At 38.0% G+C, this 27564-nt stretch overlaps 1 protein-coding gene across 4 annotated transcripts in view; it reads left to right on the forward strand.

Moving 5' to 3' along the window:
• Positions 1-27564, forward strand: part of MGAT5 (alpha-1,6-mannosylglycoprotein 6-beta-N-acetylglucosaminyltransferase) — a 121315-nt gene that overhangs the window by 44657 nt on the left and 49094 nt on the right. For all 4 annotated transcript variants that reach the window (XM_051810272.1, XM_051810275.1, XM_051810274.1 and 1 more), the window contains 4 exons: positions 386-775; positions 4697-4864; positions 18049-18125; positions 19618-19707. In XM_051810272.1, the coding sequence (XP_051666232.1) occupies positions 538-775; positions 4697-4864; positions 18049-18125; positions 19618-19707 (573 nt within the window). In that variant the 5' untranslated portion in view covers positions 386-537. The remainder of the gene's footprint in view (positions 1-385; positions 776-4696; positions 4865-18048; positions 18126-19617; positions 19708-27564) is intronic.

Here is a 27564-nt window from a genome sequence, read left to right on the forward strand (position 1 = left end):
TGAATTACATTGAGAATTGTCTTAAATTGCTGCACTGGCACCATCACAGAGTTTTGCATACACACACAAAACTAAGTATGTAATAGCAGCCTTACCTTGGAATTCAGCTTAGAGACTGCTTCAAGCACTGAATTTGATCCAGATCCTGTGGCATGTTCCACACCTGCTCAGGCACATCCCTCCTGCTTTGTTGTCTTTCCAGGGCTTTTCTCATCCTCTTTGTGCTCTGGCTAGTACACTACAATGATGAGACATGCAAATTAAGCATTTACAAAGCCAGCATATTGTCTGCTCCTGTTTTCTACCAGTTACAGGGAGGACCTTGTATGGCTAGTGAAAACTTCAGTTGTGGTAACTGTACTTCTTTTCTTTCTCCTTGCGACAGGATGGATCTGAAACACGGATATGCATTGACAAAGGAGTTGGAATAAGACTCGAGTCCTGCTCTGTGATATTTATATACCTGGACCATGAACTTGCTGTTTGGCTTCATGATTTAGGAACCTTTGTAGTAACTGTGTGAAGCTGTTGGGAATCATGGCATTCTCTCCATGGAAGTTATCCTCTCAGAAACTCGGCTTTTTTCTGGTGACTTTTGGTTTTATTTGGGGAATGATGCTTCTGCATTTTACTATTCAGCAGCAAACACAACATGAAAGCAGTTCAGTCCTGCGTGAGCAAATTTTGGATCTCAGCAAAAGATATATCAAAGCATTAGCTGAAGAAAATAAAAATGTGGTTGATGGACCTTACGTGGGGACAGTGACAGCATACGGTAAGTGTGTTCTCTAAATGACATGATAATCTGATTAAGGCTTTTTTTCCTAAGTTGTCCAAATATTTTACTTCATAATGCTGCTCAATTGACAGTTCTTTGCCCTGTGGATTTTCTGTACAGATGGAGAAAGTGGTCTTCCCTTACAAGTATGAAATAGGACAAATTTTACATTTCCAGTCACTTGGAAATGAAGCTGTCTGCTAATTTTTTTTACATCTATCTAGTAGCTATATCCAGTATGCCTTAGGTTATTTGTTAGAACTTCGTTTTAAAAAACTTTTTTGATGTTCTTGAGAAACTTGCAAGGCTTTTCAGTTTGCGTGTCAGTGATCTAAGAAATTCCCTGTGGATAGAGACCTGCTACGTTTATTTCTTCTTCCCTATTTCACTTCTGTGTTCAGTCAATTTACTTAATGTTTAAGTTTATATCTGGTATAATCTTAAATTAGGCTTAAAGATATCCTATTTGCCTCAGGGCAGAGAACTTTGAGTGCTTTGTTCGGCAGTAGATTTTAATGCTTATTCTCTTCCAGTTTGTACACGAGAGTTAAGTTTGCATGTGTGAGATAAAGCAAGTAGAAAAGAACAAAGCATATTACCAGAAAATATTATCAAAATAAAAATATAATCCAATTTCAGGTTAGATGTAGCCCCTTTTTTCAATCTGATAAGATCACATCATGCACCTTACTGGTTTAACATTTTTTAAACTCACTTTCTTTTCTACTTACCTATGTTCTTTCTGTGGGGAAAGCTAATGGTTAATTAATGATCTAGGTTTGTTTCCTTTTATAGTTGCCTTAATATTCAGCTCTGAAGAAATTGGATAGATGTTTTTGTATGCTTGGACAAGGAATATAGACTAGGATGCAACAGATAATAGCTGCACATTTTTCTCTAGTTTTCTCTTAATGCTCTTTACCTTTTGGTGCATGCAGTGAAAATATCTTGCTGGGAAGTCCTCTCCATATCTTGTTTCTGTTACCTCTTTTTTTCTTCTAAAAAGTGAGTTTTTGGAGTTTGTGTGCATTTGTTTGCCTGTAAGGCTGAGATTATTATCCCAAACATTGCTAACAATTGTGTTGCTTCATTGCTTGAATAACAGCCTTGCTCTGTAACTCCTGATTTGTGACTGCAAGTTGAACTATGCTGGCATTGTAGTCTTACAAAGCAACACAAGCAAAATAGAGTGGTACTAGATCAATATTTGGATTGAAGACCTGCAAGCAAGTAGAGGTCCCTAGAGGATTGTGTGCATGGGTTTAAAACAAAACTCTGTCTGCTTTAGAGCCATCACCAGTGCCCTGTTATTGTGTAAGGCTGCTTGATGGTAGGTGAATTGAAGAAGAAAAAAGGCAGCAACAAACCCCAAACAATCTGGCTCCAGGTGTTGAAAGGTAACTGCATTAATATGTGCCTGAGTGAGGTCTGAGGGTTCAGGATATCCTTAAGCTAAGTTCCCCCTGCAGCTCGTTGCCTGAGGCACTCATTTCCTGTTCCAAATCCCACTAAAGAATAAGTTGATTTGCTGCCAGACAGTGGTCAAGTTCCCCAGGAGAAGTTAAACTGCATTTGAAAGCAGGTAAAATAACTTTGTAACACTTCTGTGAAGGTAAAGCTAAGTTTTGTGTAGAAATTTCAAGTCCGTGGCCAAGACTAAAGACTTCCAACACCTGGCCAAACTTAACATTTTCAACAAAGTAGTTTGGAAAGATGCAAAATAATGGTAATGTATTTATTTAAAATATTACAGGCTCACTGTGGTGAGTCAATAACACCGTATTAAATAATACTTTATGAATCTGAGTAAGGTAATTACTTAATAAGTAAGTTAATTTTTCCTGTTTGGCATACCAAATGGTTTGTTGCTAGCAAATGATCAGGTTAGCTGTTCAGGAATAAACACATTAATGACTGATGTTAATAAAAATTGGTAGAGATTGCTTTACTGTTTTATAAAAATTAATGCTCTTGCTAAATTAGCCTTTTTATTTCTTTTAATATTATCCTCTGGTTTCTTTAAGTAAGCACAGCTGTGATTTCCATGTTCAAGAATAAGTTTAATGTTTACTTGATTTGGCTGCTTTTACCTACCCAAAAGGTTTTTTAACCATTCCTTAATTGTGGTTGCACAGCTTGTTTACTTTCTCACTTTTTCATTCTACCATATATTCACCTGTCAGGTAGGTGGATGAAACACTTTTCTTTTAAAATTTATAGTCCAGATATACACAGTGAAAATTAGATTCTTTTTTATAGCAGTTAAACATTTTTTTTTTTACAAAAATTTTTGTGAATCTGTGCTTCTGCCCACCTCTCCTCAAACTAACCTCCACTTGCCTTTTTGTTCTGCCAAGCAGTCTCTCATATCAGTTTTTTGGTATTAAGAGTTAAAAAATAATAATTTTTAGCCATTTTTGTCTCTATGATCTGTATCTGCCTTTATGTATGCTATGTTTCTTCCTCTCCGTTTCCTGAATTATTTTTACCACTTTTTTTCCTAGACTTTTTTCCATCCTTCTATACCATGGTTTTATTCATGTTAAGTCCATTCTTTCCTTTTCTTCTGCACACTATGCCATGAAATGACTTCTGAACCCCCTTTAAAACAGTCCAGATGACTAATGCTTCAGATTCTCCCTCCTGATCTTTACAGGACAAAGGAAAGCACACAGTTATAAAGAAAAAGACCTACTTTATAGTTCCCTGGAATAAATATAACTCTCCTTTCATTAGGAAAAAAGAATTATAAGCTTTCTGAAAGTAATAGTGTTTTGTTATTTACTCTGTCTTTTGCACAAGAGTTGAGATAGTCATGGGAAAAATTAAAAAAAGAAGGAGCACAAAATAAATGTGGCAAAAATACAACTGATGTAGAAACAATGGAATCTCTTCATGTGTATGGAGAAATTTTCTGTTACAGATCAGAAAGTTATTTGATTCTAAAGTTCTGGAAACCAGAAAATGTATTATATGTATACACATGTAATTATTTTATGTAATTAAATGGGAAACTAATGTAAATTCCTCATGCCAAATTCTTTAATCTTTACAAGGGTAAATGAAAAAAGAACAATACTTTCAGCATCTTGGCTTGTTGCCATTATAATTATACAGTTTACTCTGATAGTGGTCTAGTTTTCTCCTCTTGCCCACAGTTCTTTTAGCTTGCCAAACTCTCTGTGTTCCTTCAAGGAATCTGAACAAAATAAAAGCAAAAGAAAAAATATCAGAGAGCTCTTTCTGTGTTGTTGTTTGATGTGCAAACTCCTGTTATTGTTTATTTCTTTGCACACCAAGGAAGTGCTGTCAGACCAAATAGAGGCTATCACCAAGAGACTGAAGAAAAGAAACAACTGGTTTTTGTTTTGTGAATAGGACAGAAAGGTTGAACTTAACTGTGTTTGGATGTTTTGCCAGTGCAGAAGCTGGTTATGTGGAGGAGATGCAGGAGAAGGTTTTTGAACTGGGGCTCAAAGCTATCCCTTTTGGAACGGAGATTTTAGTTCCCAGGTGACTGAAGAACTGACTGTTCTTCTGATAGTGCTTGAATATGGATTTAGGTGTAGACTCATTATTATTTAAGCAGCTTCTTATTGCTTGAACTATTACAAAACATGCATTTTTCTGTTCCTATGTGTGTCTCCATGAGGGAGCACACTTCACCTTGAACACAGATGTCCATATGAGTTCCAATGTGCTTTATAAAATGGACAGCAAGTTCCACATCCAGGGAAACTTGTATGTGAAGCCGAACAAGGTAAGGAACGTGAGTGCGCAGAACTGCTAAGGGCAAAGATTTGCACTGAGGAAGAGTTTATATATAATCTAGTCTCGTTCTTGTATCTGTTTTTTGATCCTGTCTGACAAGTGTGCATTGCATTATTAAGCAATTTAACTTTTCATTTTCCTTTGCAGATTTGAAGAAGACTCTTGCTGTCCTGTTGGATAATATCTTGCAGCGCATTGGGAAGCTGGAGTCCAAGGTGGAAAATCTTGTCCTTAATGGAACAGGAGCAAACTCTACCAACAATACTACTACTTCTGCTCCCAGCTTAGGAGCAGTTGAAAAGCTTAATGTAGCAGGTGGGTATGACAATTACTAAAAGTATTTATGGTCTATTTAATCTATATTTTTCTCTCTTGTCCATAACATGATTTTTCAGTGTTAAGTACGTGGAATGTCTTAGAAAACGAAATTCGAAGTCTAGCCTTTATCAACATCAATCTAAAGTCCAAGCTCAGAGGAAGACTTTCTTCTGTGGTAACTTGAACACATGAAGAAAATCAAATTCTCTGCCATAGGGGTACAGTCCACCTGTTTATAGTAGATGTTTTGTGCTTTAAGTGGTTTCACTTTAGAACGATGAAACTGGGCAGATGTTTTCTCTCTAAGCCCAACTATTTGAGTTGGTATGAATCTGCTGTGAAATTCTACCACATGCACTTTGTTGGTTATTAACTGAAAGAAAACATTAATTATATTTGTTACTGGTCATGATTTAAAAATGTACTTCCCTACAGTGCTTAATGGCTCTTAGGATTTGATACAGAGAGACTGCCTACCTGGTACCTTCATCTTAAATAAAAACATGTTTTGACATGTCATTTGAAGTCACTAATTTTGTCTTCAGTGAATGGACTGTTTTGTTTTGCCACCAAGTCTAAACAGATTCTGAGAATCCTGACTAGTAGGAAGGTCTGAGTCTGCTCTGCTAATGACTTTGCAGTCCCAAAAAGGGAACAGAGCACAAGAGTTAGGGCGACTTGGTAAATAGGTTGATAACTGTGCTCCTAAGTCATGCCCGTGCTTGGTTTTCCTGTAAAAATATATGTTTCTGTTAAGAGGATGTTACCTACTTAAATCTGCCAAAACAGAGAAACAAATGGTACCTTTTGGTAGGGTAATGCCCTGCCCTTTGTGTCTCTCTTGCCATGTAGTAAAAATATGCTTATAGGAATTTGCAACAGCCCTTTGCACGTGTGTTTTACTACAACTTGCCTTGTGGTACCTTTCCTTCTGCCCCGTCTCTCTTGTCTTAGTTAAAGTGAGGGCAGATTAGGAAGAAGTAGCTGAAGAGGTGTAGCACCTGCAGGTTACTAATAGGCTGAGCCATGTTGCTGCCACAAGACATAGAGCACAAAGTCTTTGCTGGAAAATATTCCACTATGATGGAAGGTGAGGGAGTACAGCATTGTTATAGTTTCTGGGCTATATATAAAATGAGAAACATCCCTGTATGTTTTCTTTTTGTAGCTGGACAAAAGAGAGCCTTGATGCTGTTATTTCAACAGATTTGCAGATAATTGGAAGATACATACTCATATTGTTGCTTTAACATTTGTAGGCAAAGGTTCATTGTTCTTGTCTGACTAGAGGAAACATCTTTCATCAGTTCTTAGGGTGATTTTAATTTTGTTTGTTTTTCTTGGAGTTGGCTAGATTCACAGTTCTGGAGCCTGCTAGGAGTTTTCAGTTTGCAGTGTTTGCATAGCTTTTTGCTACCTGAGGCTTGCTCTGTGACAAAGAACACGATTCGTCTTATTAGAGGTTCAGGTTTTTACCTTTGATTCTTGGTACACTGAGTTTAAAGTGTCTGAAGAAAATATTAAACAGCAACAACAGAAAAACCTTTAGGTAACAGTTTCTTAAGTTTCAGTTAGCGTATTGTTCTGATGACTAGATGATGTTACTGTTCAGGTATCTCCAGGCTGGATAGTACCAATGGTTAGAGTAGAGCTTGAATCTAATCTTGTGTCAAGTGCCTACTCTTCATCCATTTGAAGCAATCAGTTGCAATTACTCTGACCAGAGGCAACCAAAAGGAAATGAAAGACTTGTTTCTACTTCTGCCTTGATAGTAGTTTCCTGACAGCAAACTCTAGAAGCCATATGATCCCAGTATAATCATAATATAAATATCTTCTCTCTTAGGAAGGAATTTTTCAGAAAATAAGCTAGATGAGTATATTGTGATTACAATACCAGTTGCAGTGTTGGTTTTGTCTGTAATATTTCGAAAACATCCTTTTTTTCCTTGTGCTAGAGCAATTGAGGTAATCTGAAAATTGTAGTAAAGGCATTTTGTTACCCAACAGTTTGTAATTTTCCTGGATTTGAAACATGTATGTATACAAATACACCATACTTCCATTGTTTTCTTTGTAGCATTCAGCTGTTATGCTGTGATCACAGAAATCAGGCATGTAAGGATTACCCTTCCTCTCTTTACCAGCTGTAGTACTTTAATGCCGACTTTAGACAGATTCATGGTAGCTATTGTTAATAATTTTGCTCTTCTTCTCTGGACAACAGTAGAATTTATGAAGCATCCTAGTAGCATCATGTTTGATAATTCTGGTAACTTTTTAAAGACTTCTTGAGTTTATATTTTTTGCAAATCTTTTCTCTTTTTTTCTTTAACCTCTGAAGTAAATTAAGCATTTAATAGCCTCATTCATCAGTGCAACAGTGCAGTGTCATTAGCAGACTTTCCTACAAGAGTCCTGCTTCCAGCAGAGCTACTTCATGCATTTATTTTTTTTTTTTGATTGAGCTGTCACAGTAGACTGAGACCTCTGATTATATAATCTGTATAAGCATGTCCCTTTACCTATGGAAAGCCTTTCTGAAATAAATGGAGCTTCATGCAGGCTTGAACTCACTCTAAAATCTATTGACACTGCTTGTAAACCTTGGTAGTAAATACTGGAGTCACAAATCCTCCAAAGATCTGCATTTTGTCCTCACTGACCTTGTGTAAAGTTTACTGTGTTACATACTTCCCGAGTAGATAAAAGTGATAAAATAAGAAGGTGGTTATGGTGTAAGTATTTTTCCTCGCTGCTGATTATGACAAACCCAAAAACAAAACATAGTCAGTTTTAAATTATAAGAAAAATATTACGGTGGCAGGCCAGCCTGCTCAATCTGAATATGCCATGAGCTTTTCTTCATTGTGTATTTTCAGTGTTAATAACACTTTTACAAAAGAAAAAGTAGTCCTCATCTGCAAACTAGGAAAGAACAGAGATTATGATGATTAGTCAACATTTCTCCTTCCAAAGCCTCTCTGCAAGTATAGAAGTTAATAAACCAGCAAAGATTTACTTTTTTTTTTTAATGCTGTTCATTCAACAAAAGAGGGTGTAGTCTTCACTGTATAAGGCAATGGGAGCCACAAAAGCTGGGGAGATCCAGTGTTAGACTGGGACATGTTCTTACCTGGAGTTTATAATCCATTATAAATTACTTCTTGAAGGAACGAGCAATAACTTCTCTGAAAGAGCCTGACTGCAAAAGAAAAAGGAGGCACTGGCATGGGAAATAATCAAACTATTTAGCAGTTTGGAAAAAAATGTCTTTGTTTTGAATTATTCATATAGCCAGAAGTTGGCCAGAATCTCTGGCCAAACAGTAGCCATCATGGTTATTTGTGCCTTGTAACAGCCTAATAGAAATATTTTGACTTCTTTAAAACAGTTTTGATAGTTTTTAGCCTGTACTTTGACCAATGTAGTCTATAGGAGGAATTTATGGGATAGGTATTACTTGCTACAGAGCCCATGAACTTTTCTTTCAATAGAGTAGCCTCTTCATTATTATACTGAAACTTTAGATATGTTGGTATTTAGAGATTACCTCCATAAGAAAAATATATTATTTGACCAGGATTTATAATTGTACTTCGGGCAGACATGCAGGCATCTTAAGAATATGATTATTTAAAATTTAAGGGCTGCTTGGAAATCAAGGTGTTCATTACTTTACAAAGGTCTCTTCAACAGTTATACTCCTTATTTGGTGAGACATGGAGAAAAGTGGTTTGGGTTTGTGGTTTTTTTTTTTAATTGTTCCACCTCTAGCTATCAAGTGTGACGTAGAACTGAGACGGTAGTGGTGAAATCTGCCATGGAAAATACCACTCTGTGGTGGTGTGGAGAGTTTTTGGCAGATAAAAGGATCTGCAGAAAATCCATCTGGATTAGCTCATTCATGATAAGAAGGTGATAACAGTTGGTAGGAGGAATTGCTGAGGATTTAGCAAAGACTGTAACTTAACTGTCTCTGAAGTAGAGGAACTCAAACTTTCTTTTGATTCATTTTTGAGTTTTGATCACAAGGCTGGAACGGTTCTCCTAATGAAGACAGGCTGAGAGACTGGGGCTGTCCAGCCTGGAGAAGAAGAGGCTCTGGGGAGACCTTAGAGCCCCTTCCAGTACCTAGAGGGGGCTTACAAGAGAGATGGAGAGGGACTTCTTACAAGGGCATGGAGTGACAGGACAAGAGGAGGGTGCGTTTAGGTTAGATATTAGGAAGAAATTCTTTGAGTAGGGAGGCACAGGCACAGGTTGCCCAGGAGACTGTGAACACCCCATCCCTGGAGGAAGGGGATTGAAGCAACCTGGCCTGGTGGAAGATGTCTCCACCCATGGCAGGGGGATTGGAACTAGATGATCTCTAAGGTCCCTTCCAACCCAAACCACTCTATGATTCTGTGACTCTCAATCTAATGGCTATGTATATGTAGACTGTAGTGTGCATTCATATCCTCACTGTGTTTAGGTTTAATGTTTTTTTAGTGTAGTACTGCACCTAGTTCTTCCTCTGAAGTTAGTTTTGTGGAATCTTTCATTAAGGGAAGCCCAAGAGCAAAACAGCTTCTCTTCTCTTTTGGGTTGTATGAAAGGATAATACAGCATGAGCCCTGAGTATCATAAGTGTCTTTAATCCTAGTCCTAAAGGAGCTGAGAATGGGACCTGTGCTAGAGGGTGAGGCTGCATAGATTATGTTCAAAAGCAAAGCTGTGAGCATTTGGGTAGCTTGAGTGGGAGGTTAGGTGTTACTTTTTGTTTTTTCCTCTTTAGATCCATATGTAAAATCATAACCGTATTTTGCTTTTTCTTCTTCCCTCGGCAAAAAGATCAAACAATATGGTGGTTTTGATACTGACAATTTTCAACTGCTTTTTCAGAACCTCCATTTCGTTTATGAAAGAGTGAATTGTGAAGGCGCTTATGAGGCATCGGCTGATTTGTTTTGAAAGCAATAAAATCTTCTTTCCTTCACTCTTTTCTCTATTTATCCCAGTTACATCTGAAAAGCTTCTGAGATATTTGATAGCCATCCTTCTTGCATTTGTGGGAGGTAATATATTCCCATACCACACAGGAAAGTATTAATCTAAACCTTGGGTGTCTAGCAGATAAGAGTTTTCATCAGCCTTTAGAACAGGAAGCTTTGAGGCACAGCCACATTTGACACCCTCAGAGTTGCTGTTGTGGAGATGATTAAATGGAAATGAGGAAATGTGAAACCATTGCACTTTCAAGCAGAGCTTGGCTACACAGCTGCTACTGTTGTAGCTGCATCTTTGGTTCCCTGTGACAGGCACAAGATCAGTTTGGTTTTGGCAACTTGGGTTATAACAGTTGTGCTATTCAACTATGAAAGAAATCCTTGATATTTGTGGGACAGAATTGCACTAGCATATTTCATGTATTTCATCAGATGGGGCAATCTGCTTGCACAAACATGGTCAGAGAATCAGCCCTCTGTTTTCTTCATGAGAATTTCTTTGGTAAACAGGAGGTATGGGGTTTGTGTGTTGTGGGTTAGGTTTGTTTTAGGTGGTTGGTGGAGTGTTTTTCTGAATTGTGAACTCTTGCTATGTTCCAGCAGCTATGGAAAAACTTCATTTAAGCAAACTAAAAGAAACTGTTTCTATTCCTCAGGCTTTAAAACATTGCTAAATAATAGTGGTATTAATTCTTAAAGTACATTTTGCAAAATAGTTTTTTAAAAATACAAATATTGATTTAAAGCAGGGGCCAAGGTGCTCTGAGGGCACTGTCATCACTCTACTGTGCTTGTTCAGTGAAAAGCTAAATTTTTTATAAGCATGACCATCTAATGCCTCAGATAGTATAATTGCACTGAAAACTGTGCCAGACAGGTTGTTTACAAAGTGTTCATTTGCCTGGAAAAGGGTCACTTCGAAGGATTTTAATTGTGTCTCTGATCCCATAAAAATGAGCAAGTGGAGGTTCAGGTTAAATCCTCCTCAAGACGGCCCCTTGTATATAGCTGGTGCTTGGAAAGCTCTTGCTAAAACCAACAGCAGTTCAGTGTCAAGTTCCTGTGTGTAGCACTGCTCAGTGAGGGAGAATTTTTTTGCTATATCTGTTCAAAGTTCCCACAGCTTTTTCGCCTTACACATTAACTTCTTCTGCTATGTTGGCTGTTGAGTTCTCTTTTAACAACTTTAGTCTTAACATCTTTAAAGTCACTCATTAGGATGCAGACTTCAGTATATACTTGTCATTTAAGACATGATGGCTTGGATGTCTGTCAGATATCTGGCATCCTTCGTGAATATGTGGCAAGGCAGGCTGACAAGACAGCTTTGGCAGTGCTGCAAGAAGGGGGTTTTTATTTAACGTTATATGGTGAGAAGGACCTTTGTTGTGGTGTTTCCATGTCCTTATTCTTAAAAACTTGGAGCTGCCCCACTGAAGCCTTTTAGGTTTTGGGGGGAAGACTTGGGTAACCTCATGATGAGAGGATTTGTTTCCATGGTCTGTGATGAATTTTGTTACATATATAACAGCCTTGTTAGTTTTAACAGTCTGCAACCACACTTACAACATAGTCCTGTACTTGCAGAGACACACTAGACTAAAAAGAGCTAAGATACTGCATACTATTTTAATTTTCAAAGCTACCCTCCTATCTTGAGGACTACAGTAGGCTTTTAGTTAACATGGTGTGTTGTGCCTTAGAAAACAAACTGGCTGTCCCCACAGAGTATCAGTGTGTACCAGGTGTAAGAGGGTGTGGGGCTGCACTGGCTCTAGTAGCCAAAATTGCAGCTTTCTCAAGGTGATGCTTTGCTTTGACTCATGTTTATTGTGCCTTATGCCTTATATTCTTTTCCCCCACTGTATATAATACTAAGAAGTTTTTCCCATTGTGCTGTCTGCCTCCCACAAAAGCAGTAGTGTGGAGGTGGAGAGATTTGTGTGCTTTCAAACCTGGCTGTCGCAGCACAGTGTAGTGGCTGTGCAGAAGACCACACGTGAATGTTTTCCACTGCAGTGCAAAGCTGTATTACTGATGCTGGAGGGGGCTGTTAGTGGTCCCCTGGGCTGCATTTTGATTAACCACTTGACTACAACTTGAATTCTCCTAACACTGCATTGATTTCAGTGGCGTTAATGGAGCACAGCAAGTGTGAGGATGGACTAGCAGTAGAAAAGTTAATTTTCTTTAAATCGTACCAATGCTTTGCTACTGAAGTTTCTAAAATGTTAGTAGAAAGCATTTTGTGCTCTGCATTTAAAAGTCTTGAAACCTTTAGCTCATTTCATTGAATATGTTGTTAGTGCTTTCAGCTCACACTGCAAATTCTCTCTTAAAAGAAATCTTACCAGCTGGAGATAAAAAATGTGAATTGAATTGAGAATGTGTTAATTAGTGGGAAAAGGGAAAGGAGACCTTACACAAACTAAACTAGCCTTAACTACAGTCTATGTCTAACCATAGATACAAGATTTAAGAACTGAGATAGAAGCAAGAGAAGCATTTCATTAATTAAAGTAAGAGTAGTACTTACGTGTAATGATCAAAACCCAGAAGAAGAACAGAGATAAAATTTTTCAAATAGGTTTGAATGGATATGATTACTCTGACCTTGTAATACTAAGGAGGTTCCTGATTTTTGTGAGATCTGCTGATGGCAACACTTTTGATTTGATCTATAACCTGTGCTATGTGTCATCAAAAGATACTCTAATGTGCTTTTTTCCACTAGTCTAAAAATCTGAGTTTTAGCCTCAAAGTTCTGAAGTATATCAATTTTTGTTTCATGTTATATTCTTAATATATTTCCATTCTTTAAAGAATGCTGGTTGGGCCTTAGCAGAGTAGGTGGGCTTCTGGTGTCACAACCTGCAGCTTCAGCAGTATTGCAGCCTTTTCATTTGTTTTAACTAATATCACTATTTTAAAACTTTTATGACAAACGGAGTACCTATCAAACAGCAGTCATTGCTGAGTGACTAATTATAACTCTTATTCAGCTTACTGTCTTAGTGGAATATTTCTAGACTTCCTAACTGTCTGATGGAGAAAATTGAGGCAGAATTTTTTAGCCTGCTACAAAGCACTTTATTTGAAGAATGTGCAATATAGGAAAGGGATAAAATATGTGTGCAGCACTCACTACTGCTCATTTTTATTGTTTTGTTAAAGAGTAACTTGGAAGCAAACAAAAAATCAATTCCTTGTCACGTACTGTGCTTTTAACCACATAATTCTCATCTGGGTGTTGTAGACCTTCACTAAAAAAACCCCCTATGGACATGGAGTTTAATTACAAGAGACAATGAAGACCTGTACCTGTGAACTGGTGTTTAGAGAGAGCAATGTCAAAGGGCTGGGGCTCTAGCAGGTGTAGTTGCTCATATTGAGCAACAAGGAAGAAGCATCTTTTCCCATGCAGGGTTAGGTGGATTAGCTGAAATCTGCTGTGTTGTTCATGCTGACGTGCCAGACTTTGCACTGAAATAACTGATGATTGTTCACAAGTTCAGGTTCACCTGCTGTGCACTAACAATGTCTGATGCAAAGCTGTACATCATTTGTGAAGTGAACATATGGCTCCCTTCTAAACATGGGGATTGAGTTTGTTAGTTATATTTTAAACATCCCAGAACCTCACAAACAGTGCACAGTATTTAAAGAGGTTGTTTTAAATCTGCGGTAGGTTGGTGTTTTATTAATATTTTTCAGTTTTTCCAGCATTATCTGTAACAACTGCATGCTCTTAGACTTATAACATACATTAGTGTTTTCAATTTATCAGTGCGTTGTTTTTTAATGTAACATCGTATGAGATAAATGTCTAATAATTATGTCTTTGCATAACAGCAGTCAAGAGGAGATAAGCTGCTCATGACTTCGAAAACAGGTGTCTGTAAAATAGAAATTAATATCGTGGCTCACATGAAGTTTAAAGAGAAAAATGTGTGTGTGTTAACTGCTGTTGCTTTGTACTGACTTGATAGTTGCTATATATCTAACATTTTTGGCTGTAAGTTCTAAGTTTTGGCTGGGAAAAGAGATCTCAGAACTTGCATTTTAAATTACATAAATCCTAATTAAGGATAAAAATCCTTGTGGTTTCTCAAATACTCTTTTCCAACAAAAGTCACTTTAATGTCTGGCTTAATAATGTATTTTTCCCCTTCAGGAAAAGACTATCCAACATGAATTTGCTAACAGCATAATACATCTATCCAGACCTTTAAATAAGAATTTTTAGAAATTATTAGTGTTTGAGGTTTTTGTTATGTCCAAATGATGAAAAACTCTGAAGTCTTGACTTGTATTTTAATACTTGGCTTTTCATGTTTTGAAAGATCCTGGTGTGTAGATCTGCATCTCCAGGGTTCCACTCTTCATCTCTCTTGTCTTTGTAATCCATTTAGAAGTATAAATTGCTGATATCTGGTTGAGCTTGGTCCTAGCTGTCTGTGAGATATGCAAGATTTGTTCTTCTCCTGGATTCCTGTTTAAGAAGAGCCAACTACTAGTTAGTGTGGATGGCTGAAACCTGTGCATGAAAAAGGGAGTGAGCTGATGTGTCAGTGTGGTCCCACACTAAGCTCAAGACATGCCAGGCGGTGCTGTCCAACCATCGCTGCTTCTGCTGCTCCAGCTGTGCAGCAGGGTTTGATGAGGGTAAGCTGGACTTGGTTGTTGGTTTGTAGCTATGAGTTTGTATTTTAAGAGACTGGTCACAGTGTCCTTGACTTCAGAAATTTTAAAAGGATGGTTCCTTTGTTTATAACTACAATTCAGATCAGTTAGCTTAGTGAGGATGGAAAAAGAGCCTTTTTGTTGCCCACAGGCTTGGTAGCCTGTTACCAACAGGCTCCAGCACACACTTATTGCCTAGTTAGTAGTGAGCAGCAAGAGGAGCAGAAATGTAATTCTTCGTGCAGGTTCTGATCATTAAAAAGAAAAGAAAAGTTGGGAGGGGTGTTTCTCAACCTGGAACTGTCACTGACTGTGTTCAAGAAGAAAGGGTACGACTTCAGTGCAAGTAGTAGTTGACTGGAACCATCAAAATTATTCACTAGTGAATTCAGAGTTCTGCATTGAATTCTAAGTCTTATGTGTGGAAACCAGTTCTGACTTGCCCATTTCTGCAGGCAGCGGTTGCTTTGGACAGCAGTCCTTGATGTAGATGTGTTTCCAGTCTGATTGCATCAGCTGGCTTCCTGTGAAGAGATACAAAGGAAAGGCTGCTTTTCTAGGGAGTAGTCAGATGGAACAGAGTTGCATTTCTCTGTTCCTTCTCCTGTTCTTTCACATTCGTTTCCTCTTGTATGCATATATTGCTACATTTTGTTCTGCTCTGGATAATACTTTATGTAAATTGTTTCATGTTACAGTTTATATTTAAGCTTTATAGAATTGCCTTCACTATGCTATTATCTGATTAGTAGCTGTGAATGAAGCAAGTGAAAATTGATGTAGGTGTTTGGGATATAGATCCGTAGTAAGGCTGAATGGGAAGATGGAGTGGGGAGCTGGTGAGCGTGTAAAGCATCTTCATAGTCTGTGGACTATGTTGGAAAAAAGACTAACATTTTTGAGGAAGGTGAATTCTAGCAGTGTTTACTTTTGCTGGCAAGGAGGGGAAATCTGTCAGGTATTCTTGATAGTACTATTGGAGACATGAGTATTTCAACATGGTTAGAGGTGATAGAGGTGGGCATTAGTGTTCTGTACAATCTGTACATACAGATTATCACAGAGAGATCAATATGCTGTTTGTCTGTAAGTCATCCCAATGGAAGAGCAAGAGTGGGGCTGCTGTGGAAAAGACTTAGTACTGCTGGCCACAGGGGAGACCAGAAGCCTGGAAAAATCTGCAACTTGTGCTGACAAAAATGTCTGTCTCTTCTTTTTTACCTCTTGGAATGGACAGGAACTGGGAGGGTTGGCTTTCTGCTTGAAAAGTATCTGTATGTGGTACATACAGATACAGCAGCTGATGGGAGCTGTTGGAAGTATGTGGCTCCTGCAATATGTGACTGTTGGAAGAGGGCAGTTTTTGTTCTTGCAAGTAGATCTTGCACATACAGTGATCCTGTAAAACCTCGTGAGCAATAAACAGTAGCACAGATCACTCCCCATCTACAAAAACACACTTGGATGCAGAAAACCTGTTTATGCATGACAAAAGCAAACAGGTAGACTACAGTTATGCATCTACCAAAAATGAGGCATTGTATTTTTTTCTCTGTCCTTTCTTTCTTTGACAGACCAGGGGATACCATTTAAATGCAATATGGCACTTGGCACTGAATGCTGTAAAATAAAAAGTTATACTTAAACGGACTTCAGAAGAAGAGAGAGTTTCCTTGACTAACCTTTTGAAGTAGAAAGCCATCATATGATAGCATAATTAGCTTGAGACAGAAGAATTTTTTTTATTTTAAATGGCAAAATTGATGGATCATTCCTGTTGGCAAGCTGTACCCAGCCGTTCAGCATTTTCAGCCCTAAATTCAATATGATGCTGAAAGTTGAACTTTCCCTGTAGTTGAGCTGCATCTCTGATGTATCATAGATTTCAGATGTCTTTTTTATTTTAGGAAATTTTGAATTTGACATACCTTACATAAAGCTCTTACTTTGCATTCAGGCCAATGAGTTTGTATTAAAAAAATATTAAGAAAGAAAAAATCCACAAAAAGTCCCATTCTTATGTAGCTGCACTGACTGACTTGAGAGCATACTTTTAAATTGCTGCTATCTGTATGCATGCTCTGTATGTTCTTACTCAGAGCAGAAATCAGAGCCTTAGATGTCAATGGTCTAGTCTGCAAGAATCCCACAAGGATAAAAAGACAGAGAAAATATTTTGAAAGTGCTTATTGATTTGAAATTACAAAGTCATCATACAGACTACTTTCCTTCAGTGCTATTGTCATTGGCAGTACAGCTCAGTTTGTGAAACTGCTCCTGCTGCAGAGACTGCCAAGGAAGTGTCACCTTCCTGGCATGATTCTTCTTTTTCTCATCAACTCAATTTTGCAACTCACATTTCAAGTTTTATCTTTAAAAGAAATTGTGTACAAAAAAAAAAAAAAGAAACTATGTGCAAAACTCTATGCAGAAAAACCTATGTGCTACTAGACCAGGTGGTGGTTTTTTGTGTATAATACTATAATGCAACATTCTAACTTTTATCCACTGCTCTTGCTGCTACTCCGTTCTAATACTGCAGCTTTTTTTTGTTTTCTTCTGGGCTTTCTAATTAGCATATTGTGCATAAAATCATGCACTTTTACCATAGCATGAAGTGTTCTTAGATTGATGGCTGTCTGGCTTTAATGATCTTGATTCTTGCCCATGGGAAAAGCAAGAAATTATGCAGGTATAATATAGATAACTGTGGGATGAACTACCTAAATTGAAAACCTTATACTCCACTGCCTTTGGCAAGAATCTCTCCACTGTGGTAATAGTTTTTCTTGCCTTAAAGACCTGAATTATAGGGTTCTTCTAAGAAGAAAGTCCCTTCCTGGAGTTAATGTAGTAATGTCCTTTAAAACTGCTGTTTTTTCCTTGGCTCATGAGCTAGAAGTGTTGCTGTATATTATACTCTTTAATGTTTTGCAGTGATCTAGAATGAAAAAAATCATGGGAGACCATAGGAAATATTTCTTATGAGATGTGATGTAGTGCTACTCAGTTGTAAAATTAGATCATATTGCAACATTTATTAATTGGGTCATATATATCATATCAATGATCCAAGTTTTGGATCATTGGTATTTGATAAAATGATAACAGAACTTGAAAAACTAGTTTTTATATTTAAGAACAATATACATCTTATAAGTATTTGACAATTCAAAACAAATTGTTGCAATTAGTAGTTTTAAGCACACTTTGATTAGAAAGATATTTTCTTCTTGTTATTCTCAGTATGGATTAGCTTAATTTTTAAGTTTTCATAGATCAGTTTTTGTAATTCAGCACTTCTACTTCAAGTTAGAGTTGAAATGTGCGCAACCATTTTCTTCTATAGTCAAAAAGAAGCACAAATTTAATGTTATAACAAATATTACACAGTAGGACCCTTCAGTCAGTCTGGATTGTGGATTGGTGAAAATAAAAGGCAGGATTCATTAGGCTATCTGTCAGAACTGTAAAATGAAATTCAGTTATGGTCTGTGGTTTTTTTAGATCTCATAAATGGAGCCCAAGAGCAGTGTGAATTGCCTCCTATGGATGGTTTTCCTCACTGTGAAGGGAAAATAAGGGTAAGTGAACTGGTTTGAATCTTATGTGTCTTCTGTTAAAAATTGAACATATGCTGCAAGAGATCACTACTTGGTGACATAAAGCAAGAACAACTGAGTCTAAAAACAGGATCTTTAGGAGTATATGTCACTACAGCATTGCTTACCTCAAGCCTTTGATACTACTACTGCAGAGAAATAAAATGACATCCTCCTAAGACAGGAAAAAGTTGCCATATCATAATAAAATGCTATATTATTTATTGAAATGCCTTATTATTTGAATTATATCTTGTCATTCAGAAACTTCTCCTTTTTTACAAGCCCTGTTTTTTTCCCCATGATGAGTAATTTGACATTCCCCCACCCCAGGATTGTGATTCTGTGGGTCTCTCACTCCAACCCTTTCTCTGTTTCAGTAAGACGTAGGTTTACACTTCTTTCCTCTCTTTGCCCTAACTGTGCAGCCAGAACTCTGGGATTCACAGTGGGTTCTACATAAATCCTATATTTTAGTAATAATGTGTTTGGAAAGGCTAAATATCCAAAGCCATCAGACTTTGGTTGGAAAGAGAAAAAAACCCAAACAACCAAAAAACGCACCACCCCCCCCAAGAAAAACAACCAACCAACCCCCACCAAACTTGCAGAGATGGAGTGTTTGGAGTTTTTTTCCCCAAGATACATTTCAAATGTAAGGATACTGCTTTATTGTTGTGGGTGTCACATCCCTGGAAGTGTCCAAGGCCAGGTTGGATGGGACTTGGAGCAACCTGGTCTAGTGGAAGGTGTCCTTACCCCTGGCAGGGGGGGGTTGGAACAAGGTGGTCTTTAGGGTCCCTTCCAACCCAAACCATTTTGTGATTCTATGCCTAGTGAGGTACAATAGTAAAATTACTTAACTACCAAAGTATTTGTGAAATTATGTTACCTTTATTTCTCTAAATAAAATTCTTTGACTGTGATATTTTTAAAAAAATCTGTATGTTTTGAATCTCTGGTCTGTGTTTCAATCTGTTTTGACAAACTGGCCACATAGTGGCTATGTCTTGCATTATTTGAATATAAAAATATGAATTGCAATTAATGACTTGCTTCTGCTGAAATGGCATATTCCTGGCAGAATCGGGCAGATTTCGATCTTGGTAACTAAAATGATCTGTTAAATTCTAGAGTGAGTGTATCATGGGGAACACTCACAATGCAACCACAGTCATGTGCCTGGATCTCGATTATATTCTCCTTTTGATATTTGTCTCTGCTTGCCTGGTTATCAGTTTGTATAAACTGTGCTCACATCTGCTATGCTGTTGCTTCCCCAGTGTAACTGAAAGCAGAGATGCAGCATGCTACAAAATATTAATAAAATCCCTTTTTCGTTATTTTGTAATTTTTTAATTTTTATCTGGTTGTTTATAGTCGCTTTCAACTTCCTCTGTTATTCCTGAGTTTGGTGTGAAAGTTATTTCATTGTACTTAAACCTAACAGACTGTGTTTTTTGTTCTGTTGCAGTGGATGAAAGATATGTGGCGATCTGATCCCTGTTATGCAAGTTATGGTGTAGATGGGTCCACGTGCTCCTTTTTTATTTACCTCAGTGAGGTCAGTAGTCTTTTAATCTGCAGAAGGGGAACATCATATTGCCTTCAAAGTTTTGGTAACTGTACTTTTCTCAAACGAAATCTTAATTTTCTTCAGAAAAACTCTATGAAGAGGAAAAACTTATTAAAACAGAATTATTATGACATGCATTGCTATTATTCATAAGCTCTCCAGGGGTTTCTAGCCTGGAGAATTCTAATGTTTGTAACTGAAGTGATGTAAGCAGCAACTCTCCAGGGAGTCCCCACTAGGTGTTCTGTTAAACCCAAATATGAAGCTCAGTCTTAGATCTTTGCCTTTGAACACTTTTTCTGTTGATTTCAGTGTAGCTTCTGAGGTACTAATAGGGAGGCATTTTAGGGAAGGCATTTGGAATGTAAAATTTGGAAAGTGGAACTAGTTGGTAAATTGTCCTAAGCAGCATGGCCTCTTCCTGCTTGGAGACTGTGAATTGCAGGATCTGTTAGGAGAAAACAAAAACCCCTGAACATCGAGTTTTTGAGTGAAGTTGCAGTATATTGGCTGAAGTATCTATCAGAACCAAAGCTGTCGTGTCCACAGCGGAGTAGGGTGCTTATCCTGCTGGGTTTCTCTCTATTTCCTGAGCAACACTTGTTTTCCAAGAATGAATTTTGTTAATTGTTACTTGCTCTATTACTGTCCTGGAGTGTGTGTGCCGGAAGCAGTGAAGTGTATTTGATCGCTTGGCCTCCTCTTTCTTATTAGTAAAATTTCAATAACTTGCAGCAACTGATCTTATGGCTAGTATTGATATCTAGTGGATTACTGCTTGTAAAGAACTGCAAGAGCCAATGTGGCTGCAGAATTGAAAACTAATATTAATTTCCTAGCTTCTGCAGGATTGACAGTGTGAGGCTGGTTTTTTAAATTATATATCTGAGATTAAAACAGTAAGTCTATTATAATAAGTAACTCAGTTGTAATGAAAGCAGTTGCTGTTAATTTACTCAGTTGACTGTCATTGAACTTTTGATGGCATTGCTTGCAGCTGCAATAGTTAAATGCATTTCCAAAACATGTATCTGAAGACATGAAAAAGGCTGGGTTGAATCACAGTTTTGACTCATTGCATTTCCAGTACCAAGTGTTGATTTATTCATGGGCTGTGAAGCTAGAGAAGGAAAAGATACAGGATGACTATATTATTTATCTTGTTATTTATCATAGAAGTTAGAGATATGGTTTCATAATCATCTGAGGTTCATCTAAATCTTCTGCTAGAAGGTCTTGTTTTTACATTAGCAGAGTTATGTTTGGTCATTAGTATTCTGTCAACCAGCAGGTGCTTCATGTTTTTAATGCAGATATATCTTAAAAATGAAGATATATTTCAACTGAATGAGAGAATCTAACATTCTTCAATGACATTTATTATTTGTATTTCTGTTAAACCACAGTTTTTTACACAACAGTCTTCTCTGATCATCAGTTTTGAAAACTCAGTCAATGCTGTTAGCTTTTTCATAATTGATCTTTCATGGCCAAATGTGAGCAGACTTACAGAGGCCAAATGGTTGTTTTTTCCAGGGTCTCGGGATTTGAATTTTTTCGTTAGCAGCAATATTAAATTTGGGCAACTTTTCATTTCGTGAAGGAACAACAGTGCAATTAGTCTGTGCATATTTGGCAACTCCAGACAAAGGTCCTGTCCTTTTTTTTTGTAAAGTGTTTTCTTATGACAGAATGTAAAACTAATATTGGGTGAGCATGTTATTAACCTTGAGTTTAAATTTGGCATTCTTAATCCTATGATTAATTTAATGATTAATGCCCAGCAGCAGAGGTTGAAAGCTTAAATGTTTGCGAATGCAAGCGTGAAATGAAATTCTAATAACACCACAATGATATGGATTTATGAGGTGTGTTGGCTGCTAGGGATAACTTGGAAATGCTGTTGCTAGAGTAATTTGTCAAAGTGGACAGTGATGAAGAGTTGACAGTTTATAGTATGGTTGCAGAGCTGAATGATAAATGTGTCTACAGAGCTCTCAAGTCAAAACTGCTGATTTAAAATATTAAAATGCATTAGGGTACTGGAAAGGATATTACTCTTAAGATTTTTCTTTTTTTACTTCAGGGTTACAGTACAGGAGTGAGATGGTTGTGTGTGTGCATGCTGAGTTTGAAAAGGCAATCTATGCATCAAATTCTGCACAACCTCAGTTTGAAAAGACAAAACGTACATCAAATCGTGCATATGTCTACTTTTGCTCTACCATCTAGTGTGACAAGTGTCTGTGCTCTGTCATACTCTTTTGGATCTACCTTTTCCTTCTGAAGCAGTTCAGTTAGGGTATTACATTATGCTCATCTAGTACTCTTTGTTATGCAATTTTAAACTTGTAAACAATGGAGCCCAAAATATGGTATTTTGGTAACTTGCCCACAGTTTATGTTAAGCTTTAGAAACAAATGGTGGGAATAAAACCCAGCCTTCGGGTATCAGTCATGTGCCCTTGTTAAGTTTCTGCCATGTGTGTTTGCAAAATAGAAATAGCATTGTGAAAGTTCAGGCTGTCCCAAGTGTTCTCTTCTGAAGAGCCTGCACAAGTGCAGGTATTAGCAGTTCTGCCTCCTCTGCCTTGTTTTGGATGGCACTCCTGCAGAAACAGGAACAACTCTTCTCCAGTGCTCTTGTGTCCTGCCTGCTGTAGCAGAATGTGGCAAGTGTGGTGAACCAAGGAAAGGAAGAAGCAATCCAGCACGTTCAGGCTTATGTTTCTGATTTAAAGCTGTCCCCTATACAAACTGGCAGATGAAGCTGCAAGAAATTTTGCACTTCTGTCTTGCTGTTTTGCTGCAGGCACTGGATCATTCCTGATGCCTGACAGGCAACTAACTGTGTGGTCATAGAATCACAGAATGGCTTGGGTTGGAAGGGACCTTAAAACTTACCAACGCACTGCCATGGGCAAGGACACCTTCCATTAGTCCATGTTGCTCCAAGCTCCATCCAGCCTGACCTTGGACACTTCCAGGGATGGGGCATCTACGACCTGTCTGGGCAACCTGTACCAGGGCCTCACCACCCTCTGGTCTTCAAAACACTAATTGTGCTGGAGCCTTTGAAGACTGGAGGCACACAAATGGTCTGAATAGCAAAACCAGATTCGAACAGAGTCTTGAACAGAGCAAAACAGGGATTAGAAACAGCACAAATTAAAAAGGAAGTTAAATTATTGCTAAACTATCTGGATGGTTGAACTTGCTTCCTTTTAACCACGATGCAAACTTGCCCATAGAGAAGTTACTTTCTTTTAATTTAGTTATGAAACAGGCAGTTTTTTTACACTGTAATGATATTGGCACAGTTATAATTTTCACGGATGTCATTGCCTCTGGGGAAAAACGTGAAAAAATTAATTCCTAGGCAGTACCAAAATATATTTCACTGCAAAATGTCAGTTTGCAACTGAAGAAGGAAGTTTTTAAAAATATCTTCTAGAAAATGAATTTTTCACACTGTTTTCCAGCTTTTAAAAAAAAATGAAGGGGGCTTATAGTTCTTTTTTTTTTTTTCTTTATCTGCATATTTGCTTTCTCTGAGAGGACTGCCTTGCACACAGGAGTGGGGCTTGTGCTGTGCCTGGTGGTCAGCAGGGAGCTGTGATGCAAGTTACTACCTCCCAGGGATCATGACACTGGTGTTTACTTGCTGGAGCCAGGCAGGTCTCTCTAAAATCCTAGACTTTGGGTCTCCAACTCCCCTTTCAGGTGCAAGTGTAATTTTTGGTATCCATCTTGGAATCCAGTGCTTCAAAAGACTTAAAACTGTTTTGAATTCTAGTCTTTGAGACTCCTGTAGCTTTTGGACATTTGCTAATACACTGCTGCAGAGAATTCTTGTTTTCAGTCCTTCGGACTTGGTGGAAACAGAACATATGGTTTGGTTGTGGGAGTATTTTTCTTTACACTGTTATTTCTGCTTTGAGGGATAAAACAGAAAAATACAAACCAAAGGTGATTTTGAACATCAGTTTGTTTCCAGAATGAAAGTTTTAGGCTGAGGCACACTTTAGTGAAAACTCCTGAGAATCATAATTATAGAGGTTCTTTAAATCCTTGTGGGTTTTCTGTTTTACTACAGTTTGCTCACATTATGTGGAAGTCCCCTGTCCACAACTTTGGCTCCATATGTAAGCTAATCCGTGACATGGAGTTAATGGTTTGCATTTCTTCAGTGTAATGTAACATCAAACCAGCTTCTTTGAATTCTATGCAAATACTCAGAAATTTGACAAAAACTATGTTGTCTTCTGAAATGTAAAGCAGGAAAAGTTCAGACTTATTTAGTCATCTTACAAATGTCCCTAAGAAAGTAAAATACTGATGATAGTCAGCACTTTGTCCCCCAATTGTCTATTAGTGTATTGGCCTGAATTTGAGTGATTTGTTCTCAGTTACCTTTTCTGCTTCTGTCACCTTAAACTAGGACTAGTCTTTTTATGTCTTGTTGGAAAAGGCATAAATGCAAGTGTAAAAGACTTATCAAATTTAGTGGACATTACTGAAGTTAGATGAGAGACCATTTGTTGATTGATGAAATCAATCAATGCAACTTGATTAAGTATAAAATGTTGTGTTGCAATGTCACTGGGGCTGTGGGTACCCAATACCCAATGTTTGAGACTGCCTTTGGAAACAACCAAATCTTAAGTTACCTGTACACTCCTCCATTTCACTAAGCAGGCTGTCAGTCATCTTGCACTCTGCAGATTCTGTAACACCTTCGAAATGACTACTTGTCATTGAGGAAATGCTAAACAAAATATAGGAGTTGAGAAAGTCACCTTCCTAATGGAAGCAGTTCTTTCACATTAAATTCTCAAAGGGATTTGTAAGTGAATGTTACATGTTCTCTTCTCTGCCTGCCTTCATGCTGCCTAATAAATTTAAAGATGAACCTTCTTTCACCAGATATTGCACTGCTGGGGGGGGGTTGTGTGTATTTTTCACTCTGGGGCTGACGTAAGATACTTAAGATCAGCACTGTACCATGGATAGGAGTACACTGAGCAGTAGTGTGTTCACCTGATCTGCAAAGAAAGTTGCTTTACCTTCCCCATAGATGGGCTGCACCTGCCCTTTAGAAGAATCCAAAATGAAGATTATCCCAGGTGCTCAGAGAGTGTACCCTTCAGCCTCTGCTTTATTCAACTCCCACTGTGACTCTTTAAAAGCATAAAGGACTTTCTGAAATTTTGGATTTGGAGAGCTGCTGGCAGAGTATACTTTGATTTAATGTGGAAGATGCTCAGACTACTCCAGTGCTACAGATGTTTGCCAGGTTCTTATAACTGTGCTTTAAGTACTTGCTCTGTAATAGAGTCAAGTGCTGCAATCTCTACCTCAGTTTCAGTGAGTTTCTGAAGAAGAGTTACTGGAATACCTGCAAAGCTTCTATAAAATATACTCAGCAAATTTCTTGGGTTTTCTTGTTTGGGTTTTTTTGTCATAAATGTAGCCATTTACACCTCAAAGCAATTCAGAACACCAGCTTTTCGCTTATACCTGCAATCATGTAGCACTTAAATTTTGAACTTCTAAAGTGCCATGCAGCTTAACCTTAAGGAGCTGGCTGTATATACTCCAGGCAGGGCTGTGACTAATGTGATTCAAAACCAAGTAGGGAACACTTGACTTCTCAGGTGCACATGACTTCCTGAGCATGATCAAAGGCTACCTAATGCATTTGATTGGCATAGAATTCAGTACCAGCTACAGGAGGCACAGCTGGTCTGATTCGAAAATACGACAGCACAAAGATAAATATAGTGTGTTCTGAATAATGGCTTAGCATTTATATCACTCATCCAAAAAATTATCTGTCTTCAGATCTGCAATTGCTGCTTCCCAACAGTCATCTTTGACTGCTAATCCATCTGGTGTCACATCCTTCCTATTAAATGACAGTACAACAGTTGGTGGCTGTGGAGACCAACCATAGAGAAAGAACTGATGGTAACCCAGTAAGAGGAAGGTTGTCCTGGAAAGGTAGAAGAGAAGTCCTGGTTCCTTCTTTGGAGACAACTTCAGTGTTTGGTCTTAAATGATTAAACTAACAATTCGAAGAGCAGGATCTAAATGAACACCACTGCCCACCTTCACCTTGCTCATATTTGTTGCACAAAGATATTCTGTACCTAAACAAATACAAAAATGAAGTATTTCTGTATTTGTAATGGAGTTTTCATCTGGACCCACTTTAGTGATATCGCAGTCCTTTCTGTCATCATTGCCAATGACAGGGAAAAGGTGTATATGAATGGAATGATGCCAAATTTGTAACTGCATCCTGCAGCATTAATACATACTACATTATCTTCCTGTTTATAATCATATATATACACATCTATACACACACTCACACACACTTTTTTCTCCCCACTGTACACGGTTTTTAATCATAGTTATTTCTGGCCCAGGACAAGTCACACTTGAATGCTGTTGCATTTTCTGCGAAACTTTTGTTTTGAGTTTTCAACCAAAGCAGGTGTTGTGAGTCCGTCCCCCTGTCCCTGCCCTGTTCTGTATTAGGAGCTTCCACAAGATGTGTTGCAAATCAAAGTCCCTAATTCTTCATATAATATTCTATACTCTATGTCTCTCTTGTCCCTGGTAGTTTCAGTGAAAGCCAATAGGCTTTCTTTAGGTAATTTGGAAGCAAGGGGAGAAAAGCAAGTTCGGGGCACCAGGTGTTTTCACAGAGCTTGCATCGCTGCTGATACCTATTTGTCACTTATCACTTCCAGTTGATTCTTTAATTATCTGCAAAATTAACTCTTGTTCTGAACAACAGAATTTGTATTAGCATTTTGGCTGGTTTTACTATCATATGGGTTTGCATCCTGATGTTTACATCAGATGGGCACACAATCATAGAAAGACTTGAGTTGGAAGTGACCTTAAAGCTCATCTAGTTCCAACCTCCCTTTCATGGACAGAGATGTCACCCACTAGATCAGATTGCTCAGGGCCCTGTCCAACCTGATATTGAATATTTCCAGGGCTGAGGAATCCACAGCTTCTCTAGGATGTGTTTGGCCTTTTGGGCTGCAAGCACACACTCTTGGCTCATGTCCAGCTTTTCATCCACAGGAACCCCCAAGTCCTTCTCCATAGGGCTGCTCTCAATGACTTCATCTCCCAGGCTCAGCTCCTGGCTGGAATTGCCCTGGCCTACTACAGAAGGCCACCAGATTGGTCAGGCATAATTTTCCTTTATGGAAGCCATGCTAGCTGTCTTGGATCACCTCCTTTTCTTGCATGTGCCTTAACATTGCTTCCACGGGGGCATGTGTATCTCTCATCTTTTTTGACCAAGAATACCTGAAGTTCACCACTAAGGTAATCCTGGTTTGGCTGGTTTGTCAGTCAGTATTTTACCTCTCCATGTCCACTTTCCCTTGTGTCAGTACACTGAATGAATTAATAATGTTGTTTCTTCTTTCCCCTTCTCATAGTATGTCAGACTGGTTGGCTTCATCTTTGCTTTCTTGGTGCACTTGCGAATTATTATCCCCCATCTAACAGCTCTGTGTGAACCACTGGCTGATAATAATGAAGAGAATTTTCCTATTTCTATAAGAAAATACCTATGCTGCTTCCCAGTGCGTTTATCAGTCCTGAAAGCAACAAAACAACTGACATACTTTGAAGAGTTGCAAAAAAATCTTCTGATGAGTTAAGTTGGTCCTTCCAGTGAGAGAGGAATTGACTGAATGTCAGTAGGGAAAAATGAGAGGCAGATCAACTGCAGACCCTGATAGTACTTTGAATCTACTCCTCAAGTGTTTATCTATGATGAGAATTACCATAATGTAATTTAGACTAGAG

This window comes from Manacus candei, unplaced genomic scaffold, assembly GCF_025592945.1.
Source record: "Manacus candei isolate 608988 ecotype Guabito, Panama unplaced genomic scaffold, ASM2559294v1 h1tg000077l, whole genome shotgun sequence".
In the NCBI taxonomy this organism is placed as follows: domain Eukaryota; kingdom Metazoa; phylum Chordata; class Aves; order Passeriformes; family Pipridae; genus Manacus; species Manacus candei.